Source organism: Bos indicus x Bos taurus, chromosome X (genome assembly GCF_003369695.1).
Source record: "Bos indicus x Bos taurus breed Angus x Brahman F1 hybrid chromosome X, Bos_hybrid_MaternalHap_v2.0, whole genome shotgun sequence".
Lineage (NCBI taxonomy): Eukaryota > Metazoa > Chordata > Mammalia > Artiodactyla > Bovidae > Bos > Bos indicus x Bos taurus.
This window is the reverse complement of record NC_040105.1, coordinates 45,396,430-45,421,848: the sequence shown is the minus strand read 5'-3', so window position 1 is coordinate 45,421,848 and position 25,419 is coordinate 45,396,430. Positions and strand designations below refer to the sequence as shown.

General features: G+C 39.1%; 1 protein-coding gene and 1 pseudogene across 1 annotated transcript; one reads left to right on the top strand and one right to left on the bottom strand.

Moving 5' to 3' along the window:
* The first annotated feature begins 3,035 nt into the window (after positions 1-3,035).
* On the top strand, positions 3,036-5,590 carry LOC113887861 (germ cell-less protein-like 2). The gene has a single exon (XM_027535110.1). The coding sequence runs from the start codon at positions 3,502-3,504 to the stop codon at positions 4,996-4,998; it is 1,497 nt and encodes a 498-aa protein (XP_027390911.1). The 5' UTR covers positions 3,036-3,501; the 3' UTR covers positions 4,999-5,590.
* A 15,938-nt stretch (positions 5,591-21,528) lies between these two features.
* On the bottom strand, positions 21,529-24,148 carry LOC113887621 (annotated as a pseudogene).
* Between the last annotated feature and the right edge of the window lie 1,271 nt (positions 24,149-25,419).

Sequence of the window (25,419 nt, the reverse complement as noted above, 5' to 3'; positions counted from 1 at the left end):
GCAGGTCTGGCTCAGTCTCTTGTGGGTGTCATTGCTCTTTTCCCTCAGTCCTGGTGCACACAAGGTTTTGTTTGTGCCCTCTGAGCATCTCTACTGGGTCTGAGATTTAATTTTAAATGCAGCTGTGCCCCTCCTACTGTCTAGTTGGGGATTCTCCTCTGCCCTTGGATCCAGGTATCTTTCTTCGGTGGGATTCAACAGTCTCTTGTTGATGGTTATTCAGCAGCTAGTTGCCATTTTGGTGTTCTTGCAGGACAAGATGAACACATGTCCTTCTACTCCACCATCTTACATGCTAGTGGTAACATCAAATGGTAAAGCCACTTTGGAAAACAGTTTGACAGTTTCTTACAAATTGAAGATAAAGCCCAGAAAAGGGGGCAGTGGGAGGAGCTTTACATTTCATGCAAAGATGGGCACAATAACGGACAGAAACAGCATGAACCTAAAAGAAGCAGAAGATATAAAGAAGAGGTGCCAAGAAATACACAGAACTATACAAAAAGACCTTAATAAGCCAGATAACCATGATGGTGTGATCACTCACCTACAGCCAGACATCTTGGAGTGTGAAGTCAAGGGGGCCATAGGAAGCATCAGTGCTAACAAAGCTAGTGGAGGTGATGGAATTACAGCTGAGCTATTTCAAATCCTGAAAGATAATGCTGTTAACGTTCTGCATTCAATATGCCAGCAAATATGGAAAATTAAGCAGTGACCATAGGACTGGAAAAAAATCAGCTTTCATTCCAATCCTAAAGAAGGGGCATGCCAAAGAATTTTCAAACTACTGCACAATCTCACACGCTACCAAAGTAATGCTCAAAATTCTCCAAGCCAGGCTTCAACAGTACGTGAACTGAGAACTTCCAGATGTTCAAGCTGAATTTAGAAAAGGCAGAGAAACCAGCGGTCAAATTGGCAACATCCACTGGATCACAGAAATAGACAGAATTAAAAAAAAATCTACTTCTGCTTCATTGACTTCATTGATGCTTCCTAAGGCTTTGACTGTGCGGATCACAACAAACTGTGGAAAATTCTTCAAGAGATGGGAATACCTGACCATAGTACATTACCTACCTCCTGAGAAAACTGTATGCAGATCAAGAAACAAGAGTTAGAACCAGATATTGAACAGTGGACTGGTTCCAAATTGGGAAAGGAGTATGCCAAGGCTGTATATTGTCACCCTGATTATTTAACTTATATCCAGAGTACATCATGCAACATTCTGGGCTGCATGAAGCATAAGCTGAAATCAAGATCGTTGAGAGAAATATCAATAGCCTCAGACATGCAGATGACACCATCCTTATGGCAGAAAGTGAAGAGGAACTACAGAGCCTCTTGGTGGAGGTGAAAGAGGAGAGTGAAAAAGCTGGCCTAAAACTCAGTATTAAAAAAACTAAAATCATGGCATCCAGTCCATCACTTCATGGCAAATAGATAGGGAAACAATGGAAACAGTGACAGACTTTATTTTCTTGGGCTCCAAAATCACTGCAGATGGTGACTGCAGCCATGAAATTAAAAGACACTTGCTCCTTGGAAGGAAAGTTATGACAAACTTAGACAGCATATTAAAAAGCAGAGATATTACTTTGCTGACAAAGTTCTATATAGTAAAAGCTATGATTTTTCCTGTAGTTATGCATGGATGTGAGGATTGGACCATAAAGAAGGCTGAGTGCCAAAGAGTTGATGTTTTTGAACTGTGGTGTTGGAGAAGACTCTTGAGAGTCCTTCAGACAGCAAGGAGATCAAATCAGTCAATCCTAAAGGAAATCAATCCTGAATATTCCTTGGAAGGACTGACGCTGAAACTGAAGCTCTAATACTTTGGCCACCTGATGCGAACAGCCAACTGATTAGAAAAGACCCTGATGCTGGGAAAGAGTGAAGGCAGGAGGAGAAGGGGACAGCAGAGGACGTGATGGTTGAATGACATTTCTGATTCAATGGGCATGAGTTGGAGCAAGCTCCAGGAGATGATGAAAGACAGCAAAGCCTGGGGTGCTATAGGCTATGGGGTCACAAAATGTTGGACACGACTGAGTGACTGAACAACAACAAAATATAACCTTTTAACAATTTTAATTTTTATATGTATATATGCATATATATGGGCTTCCCAGGTGGCACTAGTAGTAAAGAACCCACCTGCCAATTCAGAAGAGGTAAGAGATGCAGGTTTGATACCTGGATCAGACAGATGCCCTGGAGGAAGTCATGGCAACCCACTCCAGTATTCTTGCTTGGAGAATCCTCATAGACAGAGGAGCCTGGTGTGCTACAGTCCATAGGGTCATAAAGAGTGGGACATGACTGAAGGTGACTTGGCACACATGCACACCATACATATGTGTAGTCTTACATTATAAGAAGCTAATAAGCTTTTGACAATCACTAAGGAGAAAATATATAAAAATCTATACAGAAATAAACATTTCCCGGGTAGCTCAAAGGATAAAGAATCTGCCTGCAGTGCAGGAGACTGGATTTGATCCATGTGTCAGGAATTTCCCTGGAGAAGGAAATGGCAACCCACTCCAGTTTTCTTGCCTGGAGACTTTCATGGACAGAGGACTCTGGCAAGTTGCAGTCCATGGGGTCACAAAGTGTTGGACATGACCAAGTAACTAACACTTTCTTTTGGGGCTTCCTTGGTGGCTCAGACAGTGAAGAAACTGCCCGCCATGTGGGAAACCAGGGTTCGATCCCTGGTTCAGGAAGATCCCCTGGAGAAGGAAATGGCTACCCACTCCAGTATTCTTCCCTGAGAATCCCATGGACAGAAGAGCCTGGCAGGCTACAGTCCATAAGCTTTCAAAGAGTTAGACACAGCTTAGTGACTAACACTTTTCATACAGAAATAAGCAAAGAATATGAAGATGTACCTTATCAGAAAATTTTGAAATATCTCTTTATCTTTACTGATATTTCAAAATTATACATATATAATTTTGTATATGTGTATAATTTTGTGCATATATATGCATATACACACATACATCAAATAAAAGTTTGCCTTCTCTATAATGAAAGAGGAATAATAAAATAATGATATACCACTATTCATCTTTTTTAAATTACTAAAAGTTGAAGGCAGATAATTATATTCAATATTGCTGACAGCTGAGAAAAGAATTCTCCCACTTGCAGTAGAAATGTGAATATGTACACTCTTTAACACTGTGATCCAAAAGCCTTTGATTCAGTCATTTCCCTTATAGGAAAGTATTTTCAAGGAAAACCTGGAGGCAGGGGCCCTGAACAATAGGCTAGACTGAATGGAAGACTGGAGGCAGTGGGCGGGGCCACAGGGAGGGAGGGGCTGGAGCAGAGAATGAAGAATGCAGAGCCTCCACTGTGACGTTTGGGACTGTGCTAAAATGCCCAAGTGAAACTAGGGCCTAAGCGGAGGTGGCACGCCACAGCAATGCTGTGGCAGAGAAGTCTCTGCAGCAGTCTCTTTAGGGGCCCTAAGAGCCTTTATCTATGGGGCCCTTGAACAGTCGGAATCTGCAATGCAGGGAATCTGGCACAGGGGAACTGCAGCAGCCAGAAGCCCAGGCAGGCCCCAGTTATGTGTCTGGAAGCCGTAAACGCAAACAGAGCACCGGTCCCAGCTTAGGCCCAGAGTCTGAGATGAGTCACAACCAGGAGGAGGATCTACAGCAAGTCGTCTGTACAAGACAGGGTAAAAAAGTTAAGATCAAATCTGAGTATGCTTACCAAACTTTATTTTTAAATGGCGAAACCAGTGACATTAAAATCCGTGCTCTGGGGAAAGTGTGGTGTTTACACAAAAGGTTTTTATGTCAGTCGGACTACTTTGCTACAATGTTTAGAGATTCTGGGAAAGAATGTCACAAAGATATTATTGACCTGGAGATTAATGACCAGAATATAAATGTAGAATCTTTGCAATTTGTATTAGGCTCGTTGTATAGGAATGAATATGTCTTAATTAAGCCCCTTCAAGTTCCAAGAGTTTTGGCAACCGCGTGCCTGCTTCAAGTAGAGGACTTAATTCAGCAGTGTGATAAGACCATGAAGGAAACAATTAATGTGAAAACTGTATGTAGCTTCTATGTGGCAGCAGAGACCTATGGGTTACATTCTGTAAAGACAGGGTGCTTTGAATGGCTTCTCCACAATCTGATGACTCATCCAAGTGTTGAACTTTACAAGAAACTCAGTACAGATCTTATGAATCTGGTCATTTCTTCTTCTAATTTATTCGTAATGCAAAAGGAAATCGATATATATACTACACTCAAACAGTGGATGTTCCTCCGCCTTAACCCAGGTTGGAAAGGCACAATGAAACAGCTTTTAGTTAATGCAAACAACTGGTTTTCCAGGCACAAGGAACATGATGGTAGCATTTCCTTTCTTGAAACTAAACAAGGCATAGTATTTCAACCAGTATTTAAAAATTTGAGGTTTCAGCATATCATTTGTGACCTGGCCTCCACAAAAGTTATTGAACAAGATGCTCTAATACCTTCAGAATGGTTATCGTGTGTTTATAAACGACAATGGTATACCTTGCTTAGAGCACAACAATACAGGGAAATTGGTCCTAGAGACATCACTGAAACCGAACTTGAAGAATATAGCATGAGATGTGGCAAAAGGATTGTCAGAGATGGAACCTATGCCTGGAAGTGGTCCGGTTACAATTTCGGTGTTCATTTGTATGTCGTCTTCACCAGCCATTTTATAATTTTCAAACGACATGCTTTCAGTCAGCCATATGATGGCTCCATCTGTTTACAACCTCAAAGAAATATTGCATTCAGATTAACTTTGGTATATTTTGGTTCTAGTGGAAAACTGAGCTTCAGGAAAACAACTGGTTATAAAATCCTTACCTTTGAAAAGGATGAGGAACAAATGGTAATGAAACTGGATAGCGTAGCTTTGAGCTTCCCTTTATATATATTCTGCAACTTCCTGTTTATATCATTAGAAAATCCAGGAAATTGATGATATTGTCAATTAGGCTAGCTTAGCCTTTTGAAAATTTCTGGTGTCTCATTTCATTTAATGGCCTACTGTTAAACACAATAAAGATGAACAATAGCAAAAGAAAATAATCTTTTGAATGTAGAAACTATCATAAATTACTCTCTTCATTTTATTTCTATGTATCTGTGAAGAAAAAGTTCAATTCCAAGAAAATATCTGTGAAACCAAATAGTCAGTGATGAAACCAAAAAGACACCTTTTGCTTTTCATTTACTATTCAACAGGCATGCTCCAAATGGAAACAATGGATTGTATGTCCAAGAACCAAAAAGAAATTAACTTGCTGCATAAATTTTACTCTAACCAATATTGAGACAGAATAAAGAATTCTCTTCCTTGCGGAAATGATTGTGCAAATGTGGCTTTATTTGAAGCACTGTATTATAGGAGAAAATAAATCATGAAGTAAAACCTGAGATTAGAGATTCTTTTTTGGTTTCTGTAATATAGAGTTACAAATTATCAGACAATGTCAGGTTATACAATGTGACATACTATACATGTATCATATGTTAATATAATAATACATACTATATATCATTATATATATTAATTACATAATATATAAAAATGTAGTACTAGTCACTTTTCACTTTCATGTACTGGAGAAGGAAATGGCAACCCACTCCATTTTTCTTGCCTGGAGAATCCCAGGGACGGGGGAGCCTGGTGGGCTGCCGTCTATGGGGTCGCGCAGAGTCGGACACGACTGAAGCGACTTAGAAGAAGAAGAAGAAGTTCATATAATTTTATGTATTATGTTAAATACATACAAATAACATTATATATGTATATATACGTATATGCCCATATATATTTATAAGTTTGTAAAGACCAAAGGGAAATAATTTTTGAAATGGCTAACTAGGCACTATAGACTAAAATGGATTTCCACAAACATCATTTATTCCTATGAATATGTAGATATCAGTAATCTCAAAGTATCTTCTTCATTCTTTCTGTTTGTTTTTATATTGGACATACTTCTCATTTTTGCCAGAACTCATTCTTTGCAGGATATTCGGGCTTCCCTGATAGCTCAGTTGGTAAAGAATCTGTCTGCAATGCAGGATACCTGGGTTCGATCCCTGGGTTGGGAAGATGCCCTGGAGAAAGGCAAGATTACCCATTTTAGGCCAGGGTATTTAATGTAACATTTATTTCAAAATAGAAGCCAATAGCATAAAAAATTATTTCATTATAAATATGTCTTCTAAACAATTCCTGAGCTAGGAAGAGAAGGCCCAGTCAGTCTGTCCAGCTGACTAGTGCAACATTCAAATATTCATTTAATACTTGAATGTCAAATGTTAATATTTGAATATATAATATTTATTTAATATTTGAATATTTATGCAAATGTTTTTATATTGCTTTTAATATAACTGCCTTTTTCTATGAACACACATATTGATTATATCTCTTCTTGAGTACCAAGCATGCAATTGAGAGTAATTTTCTTTAATGTGCTTTCTACAGCTCTTTTTTAACTTTTGTTTACCAGGCCTTACTCTTTCTCAGGTGGGTTCAAGGGCGATGATGATGTTTTTGTGAACACCCATCATCTCCTGAATTACTTGAATAGCTTATCCAGGAACAAAGCCAAAGATTTGTTTATTGGTGATGTGATTCATAATGCTGGACCTCATCGGGATAAGAACCTCAAGTACTACATCCCAGAAGTTGTTTACACTGGCGTCTACCCGCCTTATGCAGGAGGAGGCGAATTCCTCTACTCCGGCCACCTGGCCCTGAGACTGTACAATGTGACTGACCGGGTCCTTCTCTATCCCATCGATGATGTTTATACTGGAATGTGCCTTCGGAAACTCGGCCTCGCTCCAGAGAGACACAAAGGCTTCAGGACATTTGATATAGAAGAGAAAAGCAGGAGTAACATTTGTTCCTATGTAGATTTGATGTTGGTACATAGTAGAAAACCTCAAGAGATGATTGATATTGGTCTCGGTTGGCAGAGTGCTCATTTAAAATGCTGAATTATGTGCAAACTACATTTTACACAGAAGTGTATCTCAAATAGTTCCCATTTGTGTTCTCTTCCATTAGAGGTCATTTCTATGTAAAACCATCAAAATTGCCTTTATAGGTCATGTCCATTTGACGGCCTCTAAACCCTTCAGTTCAGACGGTAAAGCATCTGCCTGCAATGCGGGAGAGCTGGGTTCGATCCCTGGGTCAGGAATATCCCCTAGAGAAGGAAATGGCAACCCACTCCAGTATTCTTGCCTGGAGAGTCCCATGTACGGAGGAGCCTGGGGGGCTACAGTCCATGGGGTCGCAAAGAGTCGGACACGACTGAGCGACTTCACTCACTCACTCATATTCTACAAGGCATACGAATCTTGAAGTTAATTATATCATGATTATTAATAACATATATTTGAAGTTTATTTAGAATGAGAAAGTGAATTGACAGTAATCTGATTAATCAGTATTTGCATAATAATTTTGTATTATTTCAGGTTACCATTTTCTTGGGTATTGTTCTCATGCTACTGAGGGCAAAGTGAAGTTCTTCATATCCTTAAAAGTTCTTTCTAGCAAACATTTTATCTAATCTGTCTTCTTTTCACATTTCTTTTTTTCAATTTTTAATATTTTTTTAAATTGAAGTATAAGAGCTTTACAATGTTGTGTTAGTTTCTGCTGTACACCAGTGTGAATCAGCTATGTGTGCAAATATGTGCCCTCCCTCCTTGAACCTCACTCCCACCCACTCCATCCTCTGCCTCTTGGTCATCAAAGAGCACTGAGCTGAGCTCCCTGTGCTACACAGTAGCTTCCCGATAGCTATCTATTTTACACATGGTAGTGTATATATGTAAATCTTAATCTCCCAATTTGTCTCACCTTCCCCTTTCCTGCCTTTGTCCACGTGTTCATTCTCTAGGTCTGCATCTCTATTCCTGCCCTGCAAATAGTTTCATCTGTAAGATTTTTCTAGATTCTAGAAAAATTACATTTTGTAATATAGAAAATAGATCAAAAATAACATTTTCTAGCTAAAAGCATTAAAATAATATATTTGTTTTTATCTTTCTGACTTAATTTACTCTTTGTGACAGACTCTAGGTTCATGCCCATCACTGTGAATGACTCAGTTTTGTTCCTTTTATGGCTTAGTAACATTCCATTGCATATATGTATCATATCTTCTTTATCCAGTCATCTGTCAGTGGACACCTAAGTTGCTTCCATGTCCTGACTATTGTAAATAGTGCTGCAATTAACACTGGGGTACATGTGTATTTTAGAATTACAGCTTTCTGGGGCTAATGGAATTGCTGGGTCATATGGTAGTTTTATTGCTAGTTTTGTAAGAAACCTCCATACTGTTCTCCATAGTGTTTGTATCAATTTACACCAACAATGAAAGCAGCTTCCCTTTTCTCCATATCCTCTCTAGCATTTATTGTTTGTAGATATTTTGATGATGGCCATTCTGACTTCTGTGAAATGGTACCTCATTGGAGTTTTAACTTACATTTCTCTAATAATGATAAATGTTGAGCATCTTTTCATGTGTTGGCCATCTGTATGTCTTCTTTGGAGAAGTGTCTGTTGATGTCTTCTGATCAGTTTTGATTAGATTTTTAGTGTTTTTTATATTGAGCTGCATGAGCTGCTTGTATATTTTTAAGATTAATCCTTTGTCAGTTTCTTCATTTGCAATTATTTTTCTCCCTTTCTGAGGGCTGTTTTTTCAACTTGTTTATAGTTTCCTTTGCTCTGAAAATGCTTTTACATTTTATTAGCTTCAAATTTATTTTTTATTTTAATTACTGTTAGAGGAGGGTCACAAAGGATCTTGCTGCCATTTATGTCAAAGAGTGTACTACTTATGTTTTCTTCTAAAAGTTTTATAATATTTGGCCTTACATTTCAGTCTTTAATCCATTTTGACTTGTTTTTGTGTATAGTGTTAGGAAGTGTTCTAATTTAATTCTTTGACATGCACCTGTACACACAGGAACCTGGAATGTTAAGTGCATGAATCAAGGCAAATTGGAAGTAGTCAAACAGGAGATGGCAAGAGTGAATGTCGACATTTTAGGAATTAGCAAACTAAAATAGGAATGGGTGAATTTAACTCACATCACCATTATATCTACTACTGTGGGCAAGAATCCCTTAGAAGAAATGGAGTAGCCATCCACATCACCATTATATCTACTACTGTGGGCAAGAATCCCTTAGAATAAATGGAATAGCCATCATACTCAACAAAAGAGTCCAAAATGCAGTACTTGGATGCAATCTCAAAAACGACAGAATGATCTCTGTTCATTTCCAAGGCAAACCATTCAATAGCATGGTAATCCAAGTCTATGCCCTGACCAGTAATGCTGAAGAAGCTGAAGTTGATTAGAACTAACACCCCCCCAAAAAATGTCCTTCTCAACATAGGGGACTGGAATGCAAAAGTAGGAAGTCAAGAAGCACCTGGAGTAACAGGCAAATTTGGCCTTGGAATACAGAATGAAGCAGGGCAAAGGCTAATAAAGTTTTGTGAAGAGAATGCACTAATCATGGCAAACACCCTCTTCCAACAACAAAAGGGAACACTCTACACATGGACATCACCAGATGGCCAATACCAAAATCAGATTGATTATATTCTTTGCAGCCAAAGACGGAGAAGCTCTATACAGTCAGCAAAAACAAGACCAGGAACTGCCTGTGGCTCAGATCATGAACTCCTTTTTGCCAAATTCAGACTTAAATTGAAGAAATTGGCTTAAATTGAAATTCAGACTTAAATTGAAGAAAGTAGGGAAAACCACTAGACCATTCAGGTATGACCTAATCAAATCCCTTATGATTATACAGTGGAAGTGAGAAATAAATTTCAGGGACTAGATCTGATAAAGTGACTGATGAACTATGGACAGAGGTTTGTGATACTGTACAGGAGACACGGATCAAGATCATCCTCAAGAAAAAGAAATGCAAAAAATCAAAATGGCTGTCTGAGGAGGCATTGCAAATAGCTGTGAAAAGAAGAGAAGCCAAAAGCAAAGGAAAAAAGGAAAGATATACCCACTTGAATGCTGAGTTCCAAAGAGTAGCAAGGAGAGATAAGAAAGCCTTCTTCAGTGATCAGTGCAAAGAAATAGAGGAAAACAATGGAAGGGGAAAGACTAGAGATCTCTTCAAGAAAATCAGAGATACCAAGGGAACATTTCATGCGAAGATGGGCTCAATTAAGGACAGAAATGGTATGGACCTAAAAGAAGCAGAAGATTTTAGGAAGAGGTGGCAACAATACACAGAAGAACTATACAAAAAAGATCTTCACGACCCAGATAATCACAATGGTGTGATCACTCAGCTAGAGCCAGACATCCTGGAATATGAAGTCAAGTGGGCCTTAGGAAGCATCACTATGAAGGAATTGGAGGTGATGGAATTCCAGTGGAGGTGATGGATTTCCAGTTGAGCTATTTCAAATCCTAACAGATGATGCTGTGAAAGTGCTGCACTCAATATGCCAGCAAATCCGGAAAACTCAGCAGTGGCCACAGGACTGGAAAAGGTCAGTTTTCATTCCAATCCCAAAGAAAGGCAATGCCAAAGAATGCTCAAACTACCACACAACTGCACTCATCTCAAAGGCTAGTAAAGCAATGCTCAAAATTCTCCAAGCCAGGCTTCAGCAATACGTGAACTGTGAACTTCCAGATGTTCAAGCTGGATTTAGAAAAGGCAGAGGAATCAGGGATCAAATTGCCAACATCTGCTGGATCATCAAAAAAGCAAGAGAGTTCCAGAAAAACATCTCTTTCTGCTTTATTGACTATGCCAAAGCCTTTGACTGTGTGGATCACAATAAACTGTGGAAAATTCTGAAAGAGATGGGAATACCAGACCACCTGACCTGCCTCTTTAGAAACCTGTATGCAGGTCAGGAAGCAACAGTTAGAACTGGACATGGAACAACAGACTGGTTCCAAATAGGAAAAGGAGTATGTCAAGGCTGTATATTGTCACTGTGCTTATTTAACTTATATGCAGAGTAAATCATGAGAAACGCTGGGCTGGAGGAAGCACAAGCTGGAATCAAGATTGCAGGGAGAAATATCAATAACCTCAGATATGCAGATGACACCACCCTTATGACAGAAAGTGAAGAACTAAGAGCCACTTGATAAAAGTGAAAGAGGAGAGTGAAAAAAATTGTCTTAAAGCTTAACATTCACAAAACTAAGATCATGGCATCCAGACCCATCACTTCATGGCAAATAGATAAGGAAACACTAGAAACTGTGAGAGACTATTTTTTAGGGCTTCAAAATCACTGCAGATGGTGACTGCAGCCATGAAATTAATACCCTTACTCCTTGTAAGGAAAGTTATGACCAACCTAGACAGCATATTAAAAATCAGAGACATTACTTTGCCAAAAAGGTCTGTCTAGTCAAGGTTATGGTTTTTCCAGTAGTCATATATGTATGTGAGTGTTGAACTACAAAGAAAGCTGATCGCTGAAGAATTGACACTTTTGAACTGTGGTGTTGGAGAAGACTCTTGAGAGTCCCTTGGACTGTAAGGAGATCCAACCAGTCCATCCTAAAGGAGATCAGTCCTGAATGTTCATTGGGGACTGATGCTGAAGCTGAAACTCCAATACTTTGGCCACCTGATGCGAAGAACTGTCCCTTTGGAAAAGACCCTGATGCTGGGAAAGATTGAAGGCGGGAAGAGAAGGGACGGGATGACTGAGGATGAGATGGTTGGATGGCATCACCGACTCAGTGGACATGAGTTTGAGTCAACTCCGGGAGTTGGTGATGGACAGTGAGGCCTGGCGTGCTGCAGTTCATGGGGTCACAAAGAGTTGGACACAACTGAGCGACTGAACTGAACTCTACAGTTTTCCAAGCACAACTTATTGAAGAGGCTGTCTTTTCTCCATTGTTTATTCTTGCCTCTTTTTTCAAAGACTAGGTGCCCCTAGGATGGGTTTTTCTTTGGGCTTCCTAGCCTATTCCACTCACCTATTTTTCTGTTTTTATGCCTGTCACAGTCTGTCTTTCTGATTGCTGCTTTGTAGTATAGTCTGAAGTCAAGATGCTTGATTCTTTGGGCTCCATTTTTCACTCTCAATAATGCTTTGGCTATTTGGGGTCTTTAATATTACCATACAAACTGTGGAATTTTTTGTTGTTGTTCTGTGGAAAATGTCATTGGTTATTTAATAGGGATGGCATTAAATCTCAAGACTGTTTGGGATAGTATACTTATTTACATAATATTGATTCATTCAATCCAGGAACATGATATTATCTCTTCATCTCCATTATCTCTCTGTATCTGTCATCTTTGATTTCTTTCATTAGCATCTTCTAGTTTCTGCATATAGGTCTTTTGTATCCTTTGTTGCTGCTCAATCATGTCTAACTCTTTGTGACCTCATGGACTGAATCACACCAGGCTGCCCTGTCCTTCACTAACTCCTAGAGTTTGCCCAAACTTGTTTCCATTGAGTGAATGATACCATCCAACCGTCTCATCCTCTGTCACCCTCTCTGGCTGCCCTCAGTCTTTCCAAGTATCAGGGTCTTTTCCAATGATTTGGCCCTTTGCATCAGTTAGCCAAAGAATTGGAGCTTCAGTATCAATCCTTCCAATAAATATTCAAGGTTTATTTCCTTTAGGATTGACTGATTTGACCTCCTTGCTGCCCAAGGGACTCAAGAGTCTCCTCCAGCACCACAGTTTGAAAGCATCAATGCTTTGACGCTCAGGCTTCTTTATGGTTCAATTCTCACATCTGTATATGACAACAGAAGTCCCTGGAAAAACCATAGCTTTGACTATATGGGCCTTTGTTGGTAAAGTGATGTCTCTGCTTTATAATACACTGTCTAGATTTGTCATAGTTACTCTTCCATGGAACAAATATCTTAATTTCATGGATGCAGTCACCCTCCAAAGTGATTTGAGAGCCCAAGAAAATAAAGTCTGTCACTGTTGCCATTGTTTCCCCATCTATTTGCCATGAAGTGATGGGACTGGATGACATGATCATAGTTTTTTTGAATGTTGAATTTTAAGTCAGCTTTTTCACTCTCCTCTTTCACCTTCTTCAAGAGGCTCTTTAGTTCCTCTTCACATTCTGCCACTAAGGTGGTGTCATCTGCATATCTGAGGTCACTGATATTTCTCCCAACAGTCTTAATTCCAGCTTGTGATTCATCCTGCCCAGCATCTCACCTGATGTACTCTGGATATAAATTTATAAGCAAGGTGACAATATACATAGCAAGGTTTAATACTAGATATTTTATTCTTTTGTTGCAATGGTGAATGGTATTGTGTCCTCATTTCTCTTTCTGATTTTTCATTGTTAATGTATTGGAATGCAAGGGATTCCTGTGTATTAATTTTATATCCTGCAACATTACTAAATTCATTAATTGGTTCTAGTAGTTTTCTGGTGCCATGTTTAGGATTTTCTACATATAGTATCATGTCATCTGCAAACAGTGAGAGTTTTACTTCTTTCCAATATGGATTACTTTGATTTTTCTTCTCTGATTGTCATGTCTAGGACATACAAAACTATGTTGAATAATAATGGCAAGAGTGGACACCCTTCTCTTGTTTCTGATCTTAGAGGAAATGTTTTCAGTTTGTCACTATTGAGAATAATGTTTGCTGTGGGATTGTTGAATATGGCCTTTATTATGTTGAGGTAGGTTCCTTCTATGCCCATTTTCTGGAGAGTTTTTCATAAAATTGGTATTCAACCTTACCTAAAATTCTTCTGCTTTTATTAATATTATCATATGGGCTTTAACATTCAATTTATTAATATGGTGTATAACATTGTTTGATTTGCATATATTAAAGAATCCTTGCATCCCTGGTTAAACCTCACTTGATCATGATGTATGATTTTTTAATGTGTTCTTGTGTTCTGTTTGCTAGTATTTGGTTGAGGATCATTGCATCTATGTTCATCTGTGATATTAGCCTCCAATTTTCTTTCTTTGTGATGTGCTTGTCTGGTTTTGGTATCAGGGTGATGGTGGCCTCATAGAATATGTTTGGGAGTGTTCCTACTTCTGCATGTTTGAAAGTTTTTGAGCAGTATAGGTGTTAGCGCCTCTCTAAACATTTTGTAGAACTTACCTGTGAATCCATCTGGCCCTGGACTTTAGTATGTTGGAAGATTTTTTGTCATTGTTTGGATTTTAGTGTCTGTAGTTGATCTGTTCATATTTTTATTTCATTCTGGTCCAGTCTTCAAAAGTTTCACTTTTCTTAGAATTTGTCCATTTCTCCCAGATTGTCCATTTTATCGGTATATTAGTTCAGTTCAGTTGCTCTGTCATGTCCGACTCTTTGCAACCCCAAGAACTGCAGCACGCCAGGCCTCCCTGTCCATCACCAATTCCTGGAGTTCACTCAAACTCATGTCCATCGAGTCAGTGATGCCATCCAGCCATCTCATCCTCTGTTGTCCCCTTCTCCTCCTGCCCCCAATCCCTCCCAGCATCAGAGTCTTTTCCAATGAGTCAACTCTTCACATGAGGTGGCCAAAGTATTGGTATAGGTGCTCATAATAGTCTCTTATGAGCCTTTGTATTTCTGCAGTTTCTGGTCTAATGTGTCATTTAAGGTTTGAGTTTCCTTATTAAATATCCATCTGCATTGGTGGAAGTGGGGTGTTAAAGTCCTTTACTACTATTGTGTTACCGTCAATTTCCCATTTTATGTCTGTTAGCATTCACCTTATGTACTGAGGTGCTCACATGCTGGGTGCATAAATATTTACAATTGTTATATCTTCTTGGATTGATCCCTTGATCATTATATAGTGCTCTTCCTTTTCTCTTGTAATAGTTTTTATTTTTATTTTAATGACTATTTTGTCTGATGTGAGTATTGCTACTCCTGCTTTCTTTTGATTTCCATTGTAATGGAATCCTTTTTCCCATCTCCTCACTTTCAGTTTGTATGTGTCTCTATGTCTAAAGTGTGTATCCCACAGAAATGATGCATAGGGGTATTGTTTTTCTATTCATTCAACCAGTCTGTTTATTTTGGTTAGAACATTTAATCCATTTACATTTAAGGTAATTATTGATACATGTGTTCATGTAACCATTTTCTTTATTGTTTTCAGTTTCCTTTTATAGGTCCTCTCCTTCTCTTGTTTTTTTCTGCCTAGACAAATTTCTTTAGCATTTATTGTAAAGCACATTCTGTGGAGCTGAGTTTTCTTAGGTTTTTCTTATCTGTAATACTTTTGATTTCTCTGTTGAATCTAAATGAGATCCTTTCTAAGTAGACTAATCTTGGTTGTAGGTTTTTCCCTTTTGTCACTTCCACTCCCTTCTGGCCTGCCAATGTTATGCTGAAAGATCAGGTCTTAACTTTATTGGGTTTCCCTTCTATCTTACTTGCTGCTTTTCCTTTGCTGTTTTTAATATTTTTTCTGTATTTAGTTTTGTTAGGTTCAGTAATATTTGTCTTGGTGTGTTTCTCTTACTGTTTATCCTATATGGTCACTTTGAATTTATGAACTTGACAATTTCCTTTCCCATGTTAGGCAAGTTTTCAGCTATGGTCTCTTCAAATATTTTTTCAGACCCTTCTATTTCTCTTCTTTTTCTAGTATTCCTATAGTTCAAAACTTGGTGACTTAAATGTTGTCTCAAAGGTCTCTGAGAATATCCTCATTTCTTTTCATTATTTTTTTCTTTATTCTGCTCCTTGGCAGTTATTTCCACCATTCTGTCTTTCAACTCACTTATGTGTTCTTCTGCCTCATTTATTCTGCTATTGGTTCCTTCTAGTATATTTTTAATTTCAGTTATTGTGTTGTTCATCCCTTTTTTTCTTCACTTCTCCTAGGTAATTTTATGTTTTTTCTCTTTATTTTTGTTTTTTGCATTTTCTCCATTCTATATCTGAGATTTTGGATCATCTATAATATGATTACTCTGAATTATTTTTCAGGCAGATTGCCTAATTCCTCTTCCTTTACTTGGTCTTATCATTTTTTACCTTGATTCTTTGTCCACATGATATCCTTCTATATTTTCACTTTGTCTACCTTCTTGTGCTTCAGGTCTTCTTTCCCCAGGCTTCATGGCCATAGTTCTTCTGGCTTCTGGTCTCTGCTCCAGGTGGGTGAGGTTGGTCCTGTGACTTGTGTAGATTTTGTTATGGAAGGGACTAGTGCCTACTTTCTGGTGGGTGGAGTTGAGTCTTTTTCCTCTGATAGGCAGGTCCATGTCAGGTTGTGTATTTGGGGTATCTGTTAGCTTACTTTGACTTTAGGCAGCCTGTCTGCTAATGGTTGGGTTTGTGCTCCTGTCCTGCTTTTTCTTGACATGAGCTATCCATCACTATTTGTTTTAGGCAGTTGGGAGGAGCAAGATCTTGGATTCAGATGATGGTGTTTGTGGGAGCTATCACGGATAAATATTCCCTGGGGCCAGGAATCATCTTGCTGTCCAGTATTCAGGATTCAGTGCTGTAACCCTAGACATGCAGGCCTGATTTCAGGTCAGGGAACCAAGACCCCGAATGTCACTCATCACAGCAATAGGGAGATTAAAGAAAAAATGGCAGGCAAATGGTAAAAGTAAAATCAAACAAAAACAAGATTTGAAAAAAGTACATACACACACACACAGGAAACAAATATAGAACTAAAAAACAAAAGTAAGAAAACAAGAAGACAAACAAAAGCAACCAAAAATTAAATCAATTATAAACAAAACTAATAAAAACTCAAAACAGAAAACAAAACCAGAGTGCCAAATAAAGAATAAAGCCAAGAAAACAAATCAGATAAAAATGATTGAAAAGAAAGAAAAAATCAGAACATAAAAGCAAATTTAAAATAGAACTATAATAACATTATATATGCATGTGTATATGCTCAGTTGCTTCACTCCGTATTCCAAGGCCAAATTTGCTTGTTACTCCAGGTGTTTCTTGACTTCCTACTTTTGCATTCCAGTCCCCTATAATGAAAAGGACATCTTTTTTGGGTGTTAGTTCTAAAGGTCTGAGGTTCGTGACATTGTACAGGAGACAGGGATCAAGACCATCCCCATGGAAAAGAAATGCAAAAAAATCAAAATGGCTGTCTGGGGAGGCCTTACAAATAGCTGAGAAAAGAAGAGAAGTGAAAAGCAAAGGAGAAAAGGAAAGATATAAGCATCTGAATGCAGAGTTCCAAAGAATAGCAAGAAGAGATAAGAAAGCCTTCCTCAGTGATCAATGCAAAGAATCAGAGGAAAACAATGGAAGGGGAAAGACTAGAGATCTCTTCAAGAAAATTAGAAATACCAAGGGAATATTTTATGCAAAGATGGGCTCAATAAAGGACAGAAATGGTATGGACCTAACAGAAGCAGAAGATATTAAGAAGAGGTGGCAAGAATACACAGAAGAACTGTACAAAAAAGATCTTCATGACCCAGATAATCACAATGGTATGATCACTCACCTAGAGCCAGATATCCTGGAATGTGAAGTCAAGTGGGCCTTAGAAAGCATCAATACGAACAAAGCTAGTGGAGGTGATGGAATTCCAGTTGAGCTATTTCAAACCCTAAAAGATGATGCTGTGAAAGTGCTGCACTCAATATGCTAGCAAATCCGGAAAACTCAGCAGTGGCCATAGGACTGGAAAAGGTCAGTTTTCATTCCAATCCCAAAGAAAGGCAATTCCAAAGAATGCTCAAACTACTGCACAATGCACTCATCTCACACGCTAGTAAAGTATGCTCAAAATTCTCCAAGCCAGGCTTCAGCAATACATGAACTGTGAACTTCCAGATGTTCAAGCTGGTTTTAGAAAAGGCAGAGGAACCAGAGATCAAATTGCCAACATCTGCTGGATCATCAAAAAAGCAATAGAGTTCCAGAAAAACATCTCTTTCTGCTTTATTGACTATGCCAAAGCCTTTGACTGTGTGGATCACAATCAACTGTGGAAAATTCTGAAAGAGATGGGAATACCAGACCACCTGACCTGCCTCTTGAGAAATATGTATGCAGGTCAGGAAGCAACAGTTAGCACTGGACATGGAACAACAGACTGGTTCCAAATAGGAAAAGGAGTACGTCAAGGCTGTATACTGTCACCCTGCTAATTTAACTTATATGCAGAGTACATCATGAGAAATGCTGGGCTGGAAGAAGCACAAGCTGGAATCAAGATTGCTGGGAGAAATATCAATAACCTCAGATATGCAGATGACACCACCCTTATGGCAGAAAGTGAAGAGGAACTGAAAAGCCTCTTGATGAAAGTGAAAGAGGAGAGTGAAAAAGTTGGCTTAAAGCTCAACATTCAGAAAACAAAGATCATGGGATCTGGTCCCATCACTTCATGGGAAATAGCTGGGGAAACTGTGGAAACAGTGTCAGACTTTATTTTTTGGGGCTCCAAAATCACTGCAGATGGTGACTGCAGCCACGAAAATAAAAGAAGCTTACTCCTTGGAATAAAAGTTATGACCAAAGTAGATAGCATATTTTGAAAAGCAGAGACATTACTTTGCCAACAAAGGTCCATCTAGTCATGGCTATGGTTTTTCCTGTGGTCATGTATGGATGTGAGAGTTGGACTGTGAAGAAGGCTGAGTGCTGAAGAATTGATGCTTTTGAACTGTGGTGTTGGAGAAGACTCTTGAGAGTCCCTTGGACTGCAAGGAGATCCAACCAGTCCATTCTGAAGGAGATCAGCCCTGGGATTTCTTTGGAAGGAATGATGCTAAAGCTGAAATTCCAGTACTTTGGCCACCTCATGCGAAGAGTTGACTCATTGGAAAAGACTCTGATGCTGGGAGGGATCCTGGGCAGGAGGAGAAGGGGACGACAGAGGATGAGATGGCTGGATGGCATCACTGACTCGATGGCCGTGAGTCTGAGTGAACTCTGGGAGTTGGTGATGGACAGGGAGATCTGGCATGCTGCAATTCATGGGGTTGCAAAGAGTCAGACATGACTGAGCAACTGAACTGAACTGAACTGATGCACAGCACATGCAGTGCTAGCATCTAAACTAATACAATAAGCAATTACTAAAGCTACAGTGACCTGAGGTTCAATCTTTACATTAAGCAAGTTTAAATTCATTCTTACATGATTTTTGAAACCTTGTTTATTAACTAAAAATACTGCTTGCTGATAAAACTTGCTCAAATGCTATCACTGAATGTACAAGTCATTGATTATGCCAATACAACAAAGATAACCACATGTTTTAGGATTGCAATGAGCCAGACATCTACTGAAAAAAAAAATATACACAATGAAACAAAACACACAATATTTGAATACGGACACTTCATATCAGTGTTTTGAAGTGTTTCATTAATATCTTAAGAAAAGTGTATCAAAACCTTGGCATGATTTAATTTAAAGTCACCAGAAATTTATTTTTACTAAAACCAGAAATTTATGGCTACACTGCCAGTGCCAGGTCTTCTTAATTTTGACTTAAGAGTTTAATATGACTTAACATTAAAAGCTCACACTACCCTGAAATATATAATTCCACGCATACGGTGACATTTAACATTCAAGTGCCAATGTTCTTGTACTGTCTTTTGGTCAAGTTTCTTTTCTAAACTTTCAAAGAATCACTTTTAGGCTTACAAAAATAAGCATTTGTCAAAATGTTCAATAAATATAACATAAAAATAGCAGCAAAAAGTTATGTAGAAATCTCTCATGTGCAAATAGTTTTCTTCCCAACTATAATTCCCATGGTCCCAAATAGATTTTAGAATCTAGTCCCATCCCCTTCCTAGACAAGCTGTGTCCAACAATCTCCAAGAGACAAAATAAGATTGGAAGTATAAGGACATGCACACAAAACATCTATATATATATATATATATATATATATATATATATATAAAATTCTCTGAATGTGCAATAAAAGAAGTACTTTGTAAAAAGTTATGGGCAAAATGTACAAGGGCCTAAACCTAGACTAATTGAAATAGCACCATAACAAATGACCTCAATACTGTCAAGTGCACCTACTTAATAAAAGTTTTAGAACAAGGCACAATACACTTGAAAATCTATTGCACTTTAGGAAATTTTTGCCATCTTCTTATGCCACTGTTAAAAGATTGAGCATTTTGATCACCACATTCTGGCCACAAAATTAGCACAGAATTCAAAAGTGGCAGAGGCATTTTAGTGGTGGACAATGCTCATCTTTGGCCAGATTTAGCATAAACAGACTATAAATACAATGGAAACCCATGCAACTAAAACTGACTAAAACTGCACTGTGTAGCAGAATTGACACCTTGTGCAGTTATGTATATATTTCCAACCTGTGTGATCTCAAAGATTTCAGTTTGTTACTCTTCTGGAACCGTTTTTACAAAGTCTATAGTAAGCCAGTTTAGCATCTCAACACAGCTTGAACAGGGTAATATGAATCAGCATTTAAAAGAAAGCCTGCTGAATTTAATTCTTCCTGTTCATACCCTCTTGACCAAAAAACATCAACATTGCTGCTGCTGCTAAGTCGCGTCAGTCATGTCCAACTCTGTGCGACCCCATAGATGGCAGCCCACCAGGTTCCCTCGTCCCTGAGATTCTCCAGGCAAGAACACTGGAGTGGGTTGCCATTTCCTTCTCCAATGCATGAAAGTGAAAAGTGAAATTGAAGTCGCTCAGTCGTGTCTGACTCTTAGCAACCCCATGGATTGCAGTCCACCAGGCTCCTCCATCCATGTGATTTTCCAGGCAAGAGTACTGGAGTGGGTTGCCATTGCCTTCTCCTAACATCAACACTAGCATGCGTTATTAGACCGAAAATCATTCAGGGCCCTGATGAGGGCTGGTCATTGCTGTGGTCAGCCATTCTACCACTTCAATTTCACTTATGGCAGGCATTTAAAAAGTCTTAAGTAGATGAATTCTCCTAAAACCCTATCTCAAGTTATCAGACCTTTAAACTTTCCCTGTAATATTATGCCCACATTTGGCTAGCTCATAATTAATGATCTGCCTAAACACTGAAAAAGGAATTGCTGTATTTACTTGCATTACATTTGAAAACAGTGCTTTGAATGTATGCATGTATTCATACATCACCTCATCATGACTGGAATGGCTTGTTTAAAGACTATCAGATTCTAAATACCTATCCAGGATAGAGTGAACAAATCAGAACCTTAACATAGTTCGCCACATTAGAAACTAATTCCATTAATATGCTTCAAAGACATTTGTTGTCTGTTTCCCCCTCAATCTGCAAATATCCAAAAACCCTAATGGGGGCTAATGCATAGGTTTTTCCCTTATAATATTTATGGATGAATTGATGATTCCTGTTAAGCTGTATCACACCTGTGTGCCAAGGTTTGATTTTAGCCCAAGTTCATTAAATTTATTTTGTCAAAAACAATTGATATCTTGAGTATTACTGAGCCAAGAGGACATCAAAATAAAAAGATGTATAAAGTTAAAGGCACAGTACATTAACAAACAAATGATCCTCAGTCACAAATTATAAATGCAGTTTGGGATGGAGGTTGGGAGGGGAGTTAATCCAAACTACAGCAATGAAGTCTTCAAACCACCTTATGAATATGGCTGCTGATTGTTCCATTTGACTCTCCATGTGACCTTGAGCTCCCTTAAAAAAAATTCATTGGAGAATCTCAGTTGGTAATGTGAGTTCTTGAAGCTACACAAGGTATAGTCTGGCTAAGTTACATGTGGTTTCCATATTAGCTTGTTTGGCAGGGTGACCTACTGCAAAGTAGGTTCAGTTACCCTACCAGTCAACCCCCTGGGAGTTATAATTTCCTCCATATTTATCACTGTTGTAAAGGCCTCCATAGGCACCTCCACCAAACCCTCTGCTGCTTCCATGGCCGCCTCCAGCACTGTGGCTGCTGCTGGTGTGGCTGCTGCTGAAGCTGGAACTGCTGTCACCACTACTCTGTCGATAGTCTCTGGCACCAAATCCTCCACTGAATCTACTATTTTTGGATCATCCATGACTGCTACCCTTGTAGTGGTATTCATAAGCCATGTTTTGTAACCAAAATGGCACTTCCTGTTTAGCTTCAACAAGAAGATCCAACAAACCCTTGGTAATATTTATGTTCCTCTCATTAAAGAATGAAGTGGCAAGGCCAAGGTATCCTACACATCCTATACAGCCAATAAAATGTACATATTCTTCAATATCACTTGGTAAGTCAAAATTGATAACATGTTTCATGTTTGATATGTCCACGGGCTTCCCTGGTGGCTCAGTGGTTACAGCATCTGCCTGGAATTCGGGAGACCCAGGTTCAATCCCTGGGTCAGGAAGATCCCCTGGAGAAGGAAATGGCAATCCACTCCAGTACTCTTGCCTGGAGAATCCCATGGATGGAGGAGCCTGGTAGGCTACAGTCCATGGGGTCGCAAAGAGTCAGACACGACTGAGAGACTAATGTACATATTCTTCAATATCACTTGGCAAGTCAAAATTGATAACATGTTTCATGTTTGATATGTCCAGTCCTCTTGCTGCTACTATTGTAGCCATGAGAATCGGGCTTTTACCTGAGCAGAACTGGTAAAGTGCCTCTTCTCTATCTCTCTGAGATTGGTCTGCATGGAAACTGGTACAAGCATATCCTTCATGGTATAAGAAATCCTCTAGAGAATTTGCACCCTTTTTGGTCTCCACAAACAATAAGGTCAGTGAATCTTTGCCTGTTGCATTTAGAAGGTCAAGCAGAAATGACTGTTTGTCTGACTCTTCCACCCAAACTACTTTCTGTGTGATGTTTTCAGAGGGAGAGCCAACTCTTCCTATGGCCAAAAAGATATATTCATCCAAGAAATCATGAGCAAGCATCTGTATTTCCTTAGGGAAGGTAGCACTAAACTTCATAGTGTGGTGAACTCCCTTTGGTGGCATATCTTGTTCAATGATTCTATGTATTTGAGATTCAAACCCCATATCCAACATCTGATCAGCTTCACCTAACACCAACTATTTGCAGAAGTCTAATCAAATTTTCCCTCTTTCCATCATATCCACTAGACTTCCTAGAGTGGTAACTAACAAATGGCATCCACGTTCTAAGTCTAAAATTTGCTGACCAATATCAGCACCACCATAAACCACACAAGGACAAACTCTAGATTGGTATGAAAATTTCCTGGCTTCCTCATAGATCTATATGGCCAATTCTCTAGTTGGCACTAACACCAAAGAGATTGGGTATTGTTTGCAGCACCCATATCTTCCATTTTCCTTCATGGCCCTCAGAGCCTGGCCTGGACCCACAAAATAAATCTGACTCAAGATGGGCAAGAGAAATGCTGCAGTTTTCCCAGACCCTGTTTGGGGACAGGCCATCAGGTCACTCTTCTCTTTGATAATAGGAATAGCATGCTTTTGCACTGGAGTTGGGTGAGTGTGATGAGTAAGCTCAATGTTTCCCATAATAATTTCTCCCATCTAACATCACTGAAACTTTCACTGTGTGGAGGACCATTGTTGCCTGTTGCTCCAACTGGAATGTCCTCAAAATTTTCAAAGTTAACCCCAGTGTTGCCTCCAGAAAAGTTCTTGTTCCAAGCATTCATTTGGTGAGAGTGGCTTTGACCAATCATCTTCATCTGATTTGTCACACCAGCGACTATTTCCATGCTCATATTTGCCAAAGCCACCTCTGCCACCACGACTGCCAAAGTTGTCATAGTCACTTCATCCACAATCACCAAACCTTCCCTTTGATCCACTTCCACGATCACTGAAGAAACTAGACTTCCCTCTTGAATCACTATGGGAACCAAAACTGCTGTATGCTTCCTTATCTTTACTAGAACTCCACCCTGAACTGTCTTTATCATAGAATCCTTTAGTAGCTTCTCTGGTCCTTAGGTGAGGAGGAATATAGCACCCTTTGCTGGCTATACTTCCTCCATTCTGATTATCTGATGAGTTTGGGTCTAGGCAAGCAAACTGCTGGTTTAGCCCAAGTGCCTTTTCCACTGCCACACGACTCATCCCTGAAGAGTACGGAGAACTAGGAGTCTTCCGCTGCTGAGCTAATGTGTTGGGTTCAACACGAAGGCCCTCTCACAGGAGAACTGTGGCTCTAATGATGCTTTTGTTTTGACAGAGTATATAAAACAGTGACCCGGAGCTATTTTGGAAAAATACGGAGCATGCCATTCACATTTTTTATATTGCTATCATTACCCTTGTGTTCCTCAGTTTACTCATTTGTAAAATGCAGATAAGTTTTAGTGCCTGAGATTTTGGGGTCCTTTGTTAGCACAGCATAACCTAGCCTATTTTGACACACGTGGGCAAAATACATTTATAGAACCAGAGTGGTAGGATGGTGGAATTTATCAGAAGCTCAGTGTTTAACAGAACCCATAAGGAGGAACATGTACTCAAGGATGCATGAAAAAGTGGCAGGAAGTCCAAGAGGCAGATTAAGCTTTGAGGGCCTGAAATCCAAAAAGGAACTAAGAAGGCTAATTTTTACCCTGTTTCAGGAGGATAATGAACAGTCCCCTTTCTCCAAGTGTCTTAAGATTAACGAGGATGGAAAGCAAAACTACTCATCTCCACCAGGGGAAGGTGTGCAGACTGGATAAGTGAGAACATCTCCAAAGTTCTTCTGCTGTGGTCTTTTTCATCAGAGAAATGACTCCACCTCTGAAATCACTAGCTCAAGCATCCTGTTTCTTGCACACAATTCCCTTTCCTTTCAGACACTGGTTCAAATCCTATTTTCCAATTTCATTGACCACTACCCCCACTTTCTTAATTTTTTCATATTCAGCTAAGAGACTCCCAGACCATTATTTTTTATAACATTTCTACCAATAATCTAAAGTTTCTGGCCCTCTGTCTTTTCATTATTCACTTAGCGACAAACCCAGCTTTTGTCCTTTCCATGACATGGAACAATAGACTGGTTCCAAATAGGAAAAGGAGTACGTCAAGGCTGTATATTGTCACCCTGCTTATTTAACTTATATGCAGAGTACATCATGAGGAACGCTGGGCTGGAAGAAGCACAAGCTGGAATCAAGATTTCTGGGAGAAATATCAATAACCTCAGATATGCAGATGACACCACCCTTATGGCAGAAAGTGAAGAAGAACTAAAGAGCCTCTTGATGAAAGTGAAAAAGGAGAGTGAAAAAGTTGGCTTAAAGCTCAACATTCAGAAAACGAAGATCATGGCATCTGGTCCCATCACTTCATGGCAAATAGATGGGGAAACAGTGGCTGACTTTATTTTTCTGGGCTCCAAAATCACTGTGGATGGTGATTGCAGCCATGAAATTAAAAGAGGCTTGCTCCTTGGAAGCAAAGTTATG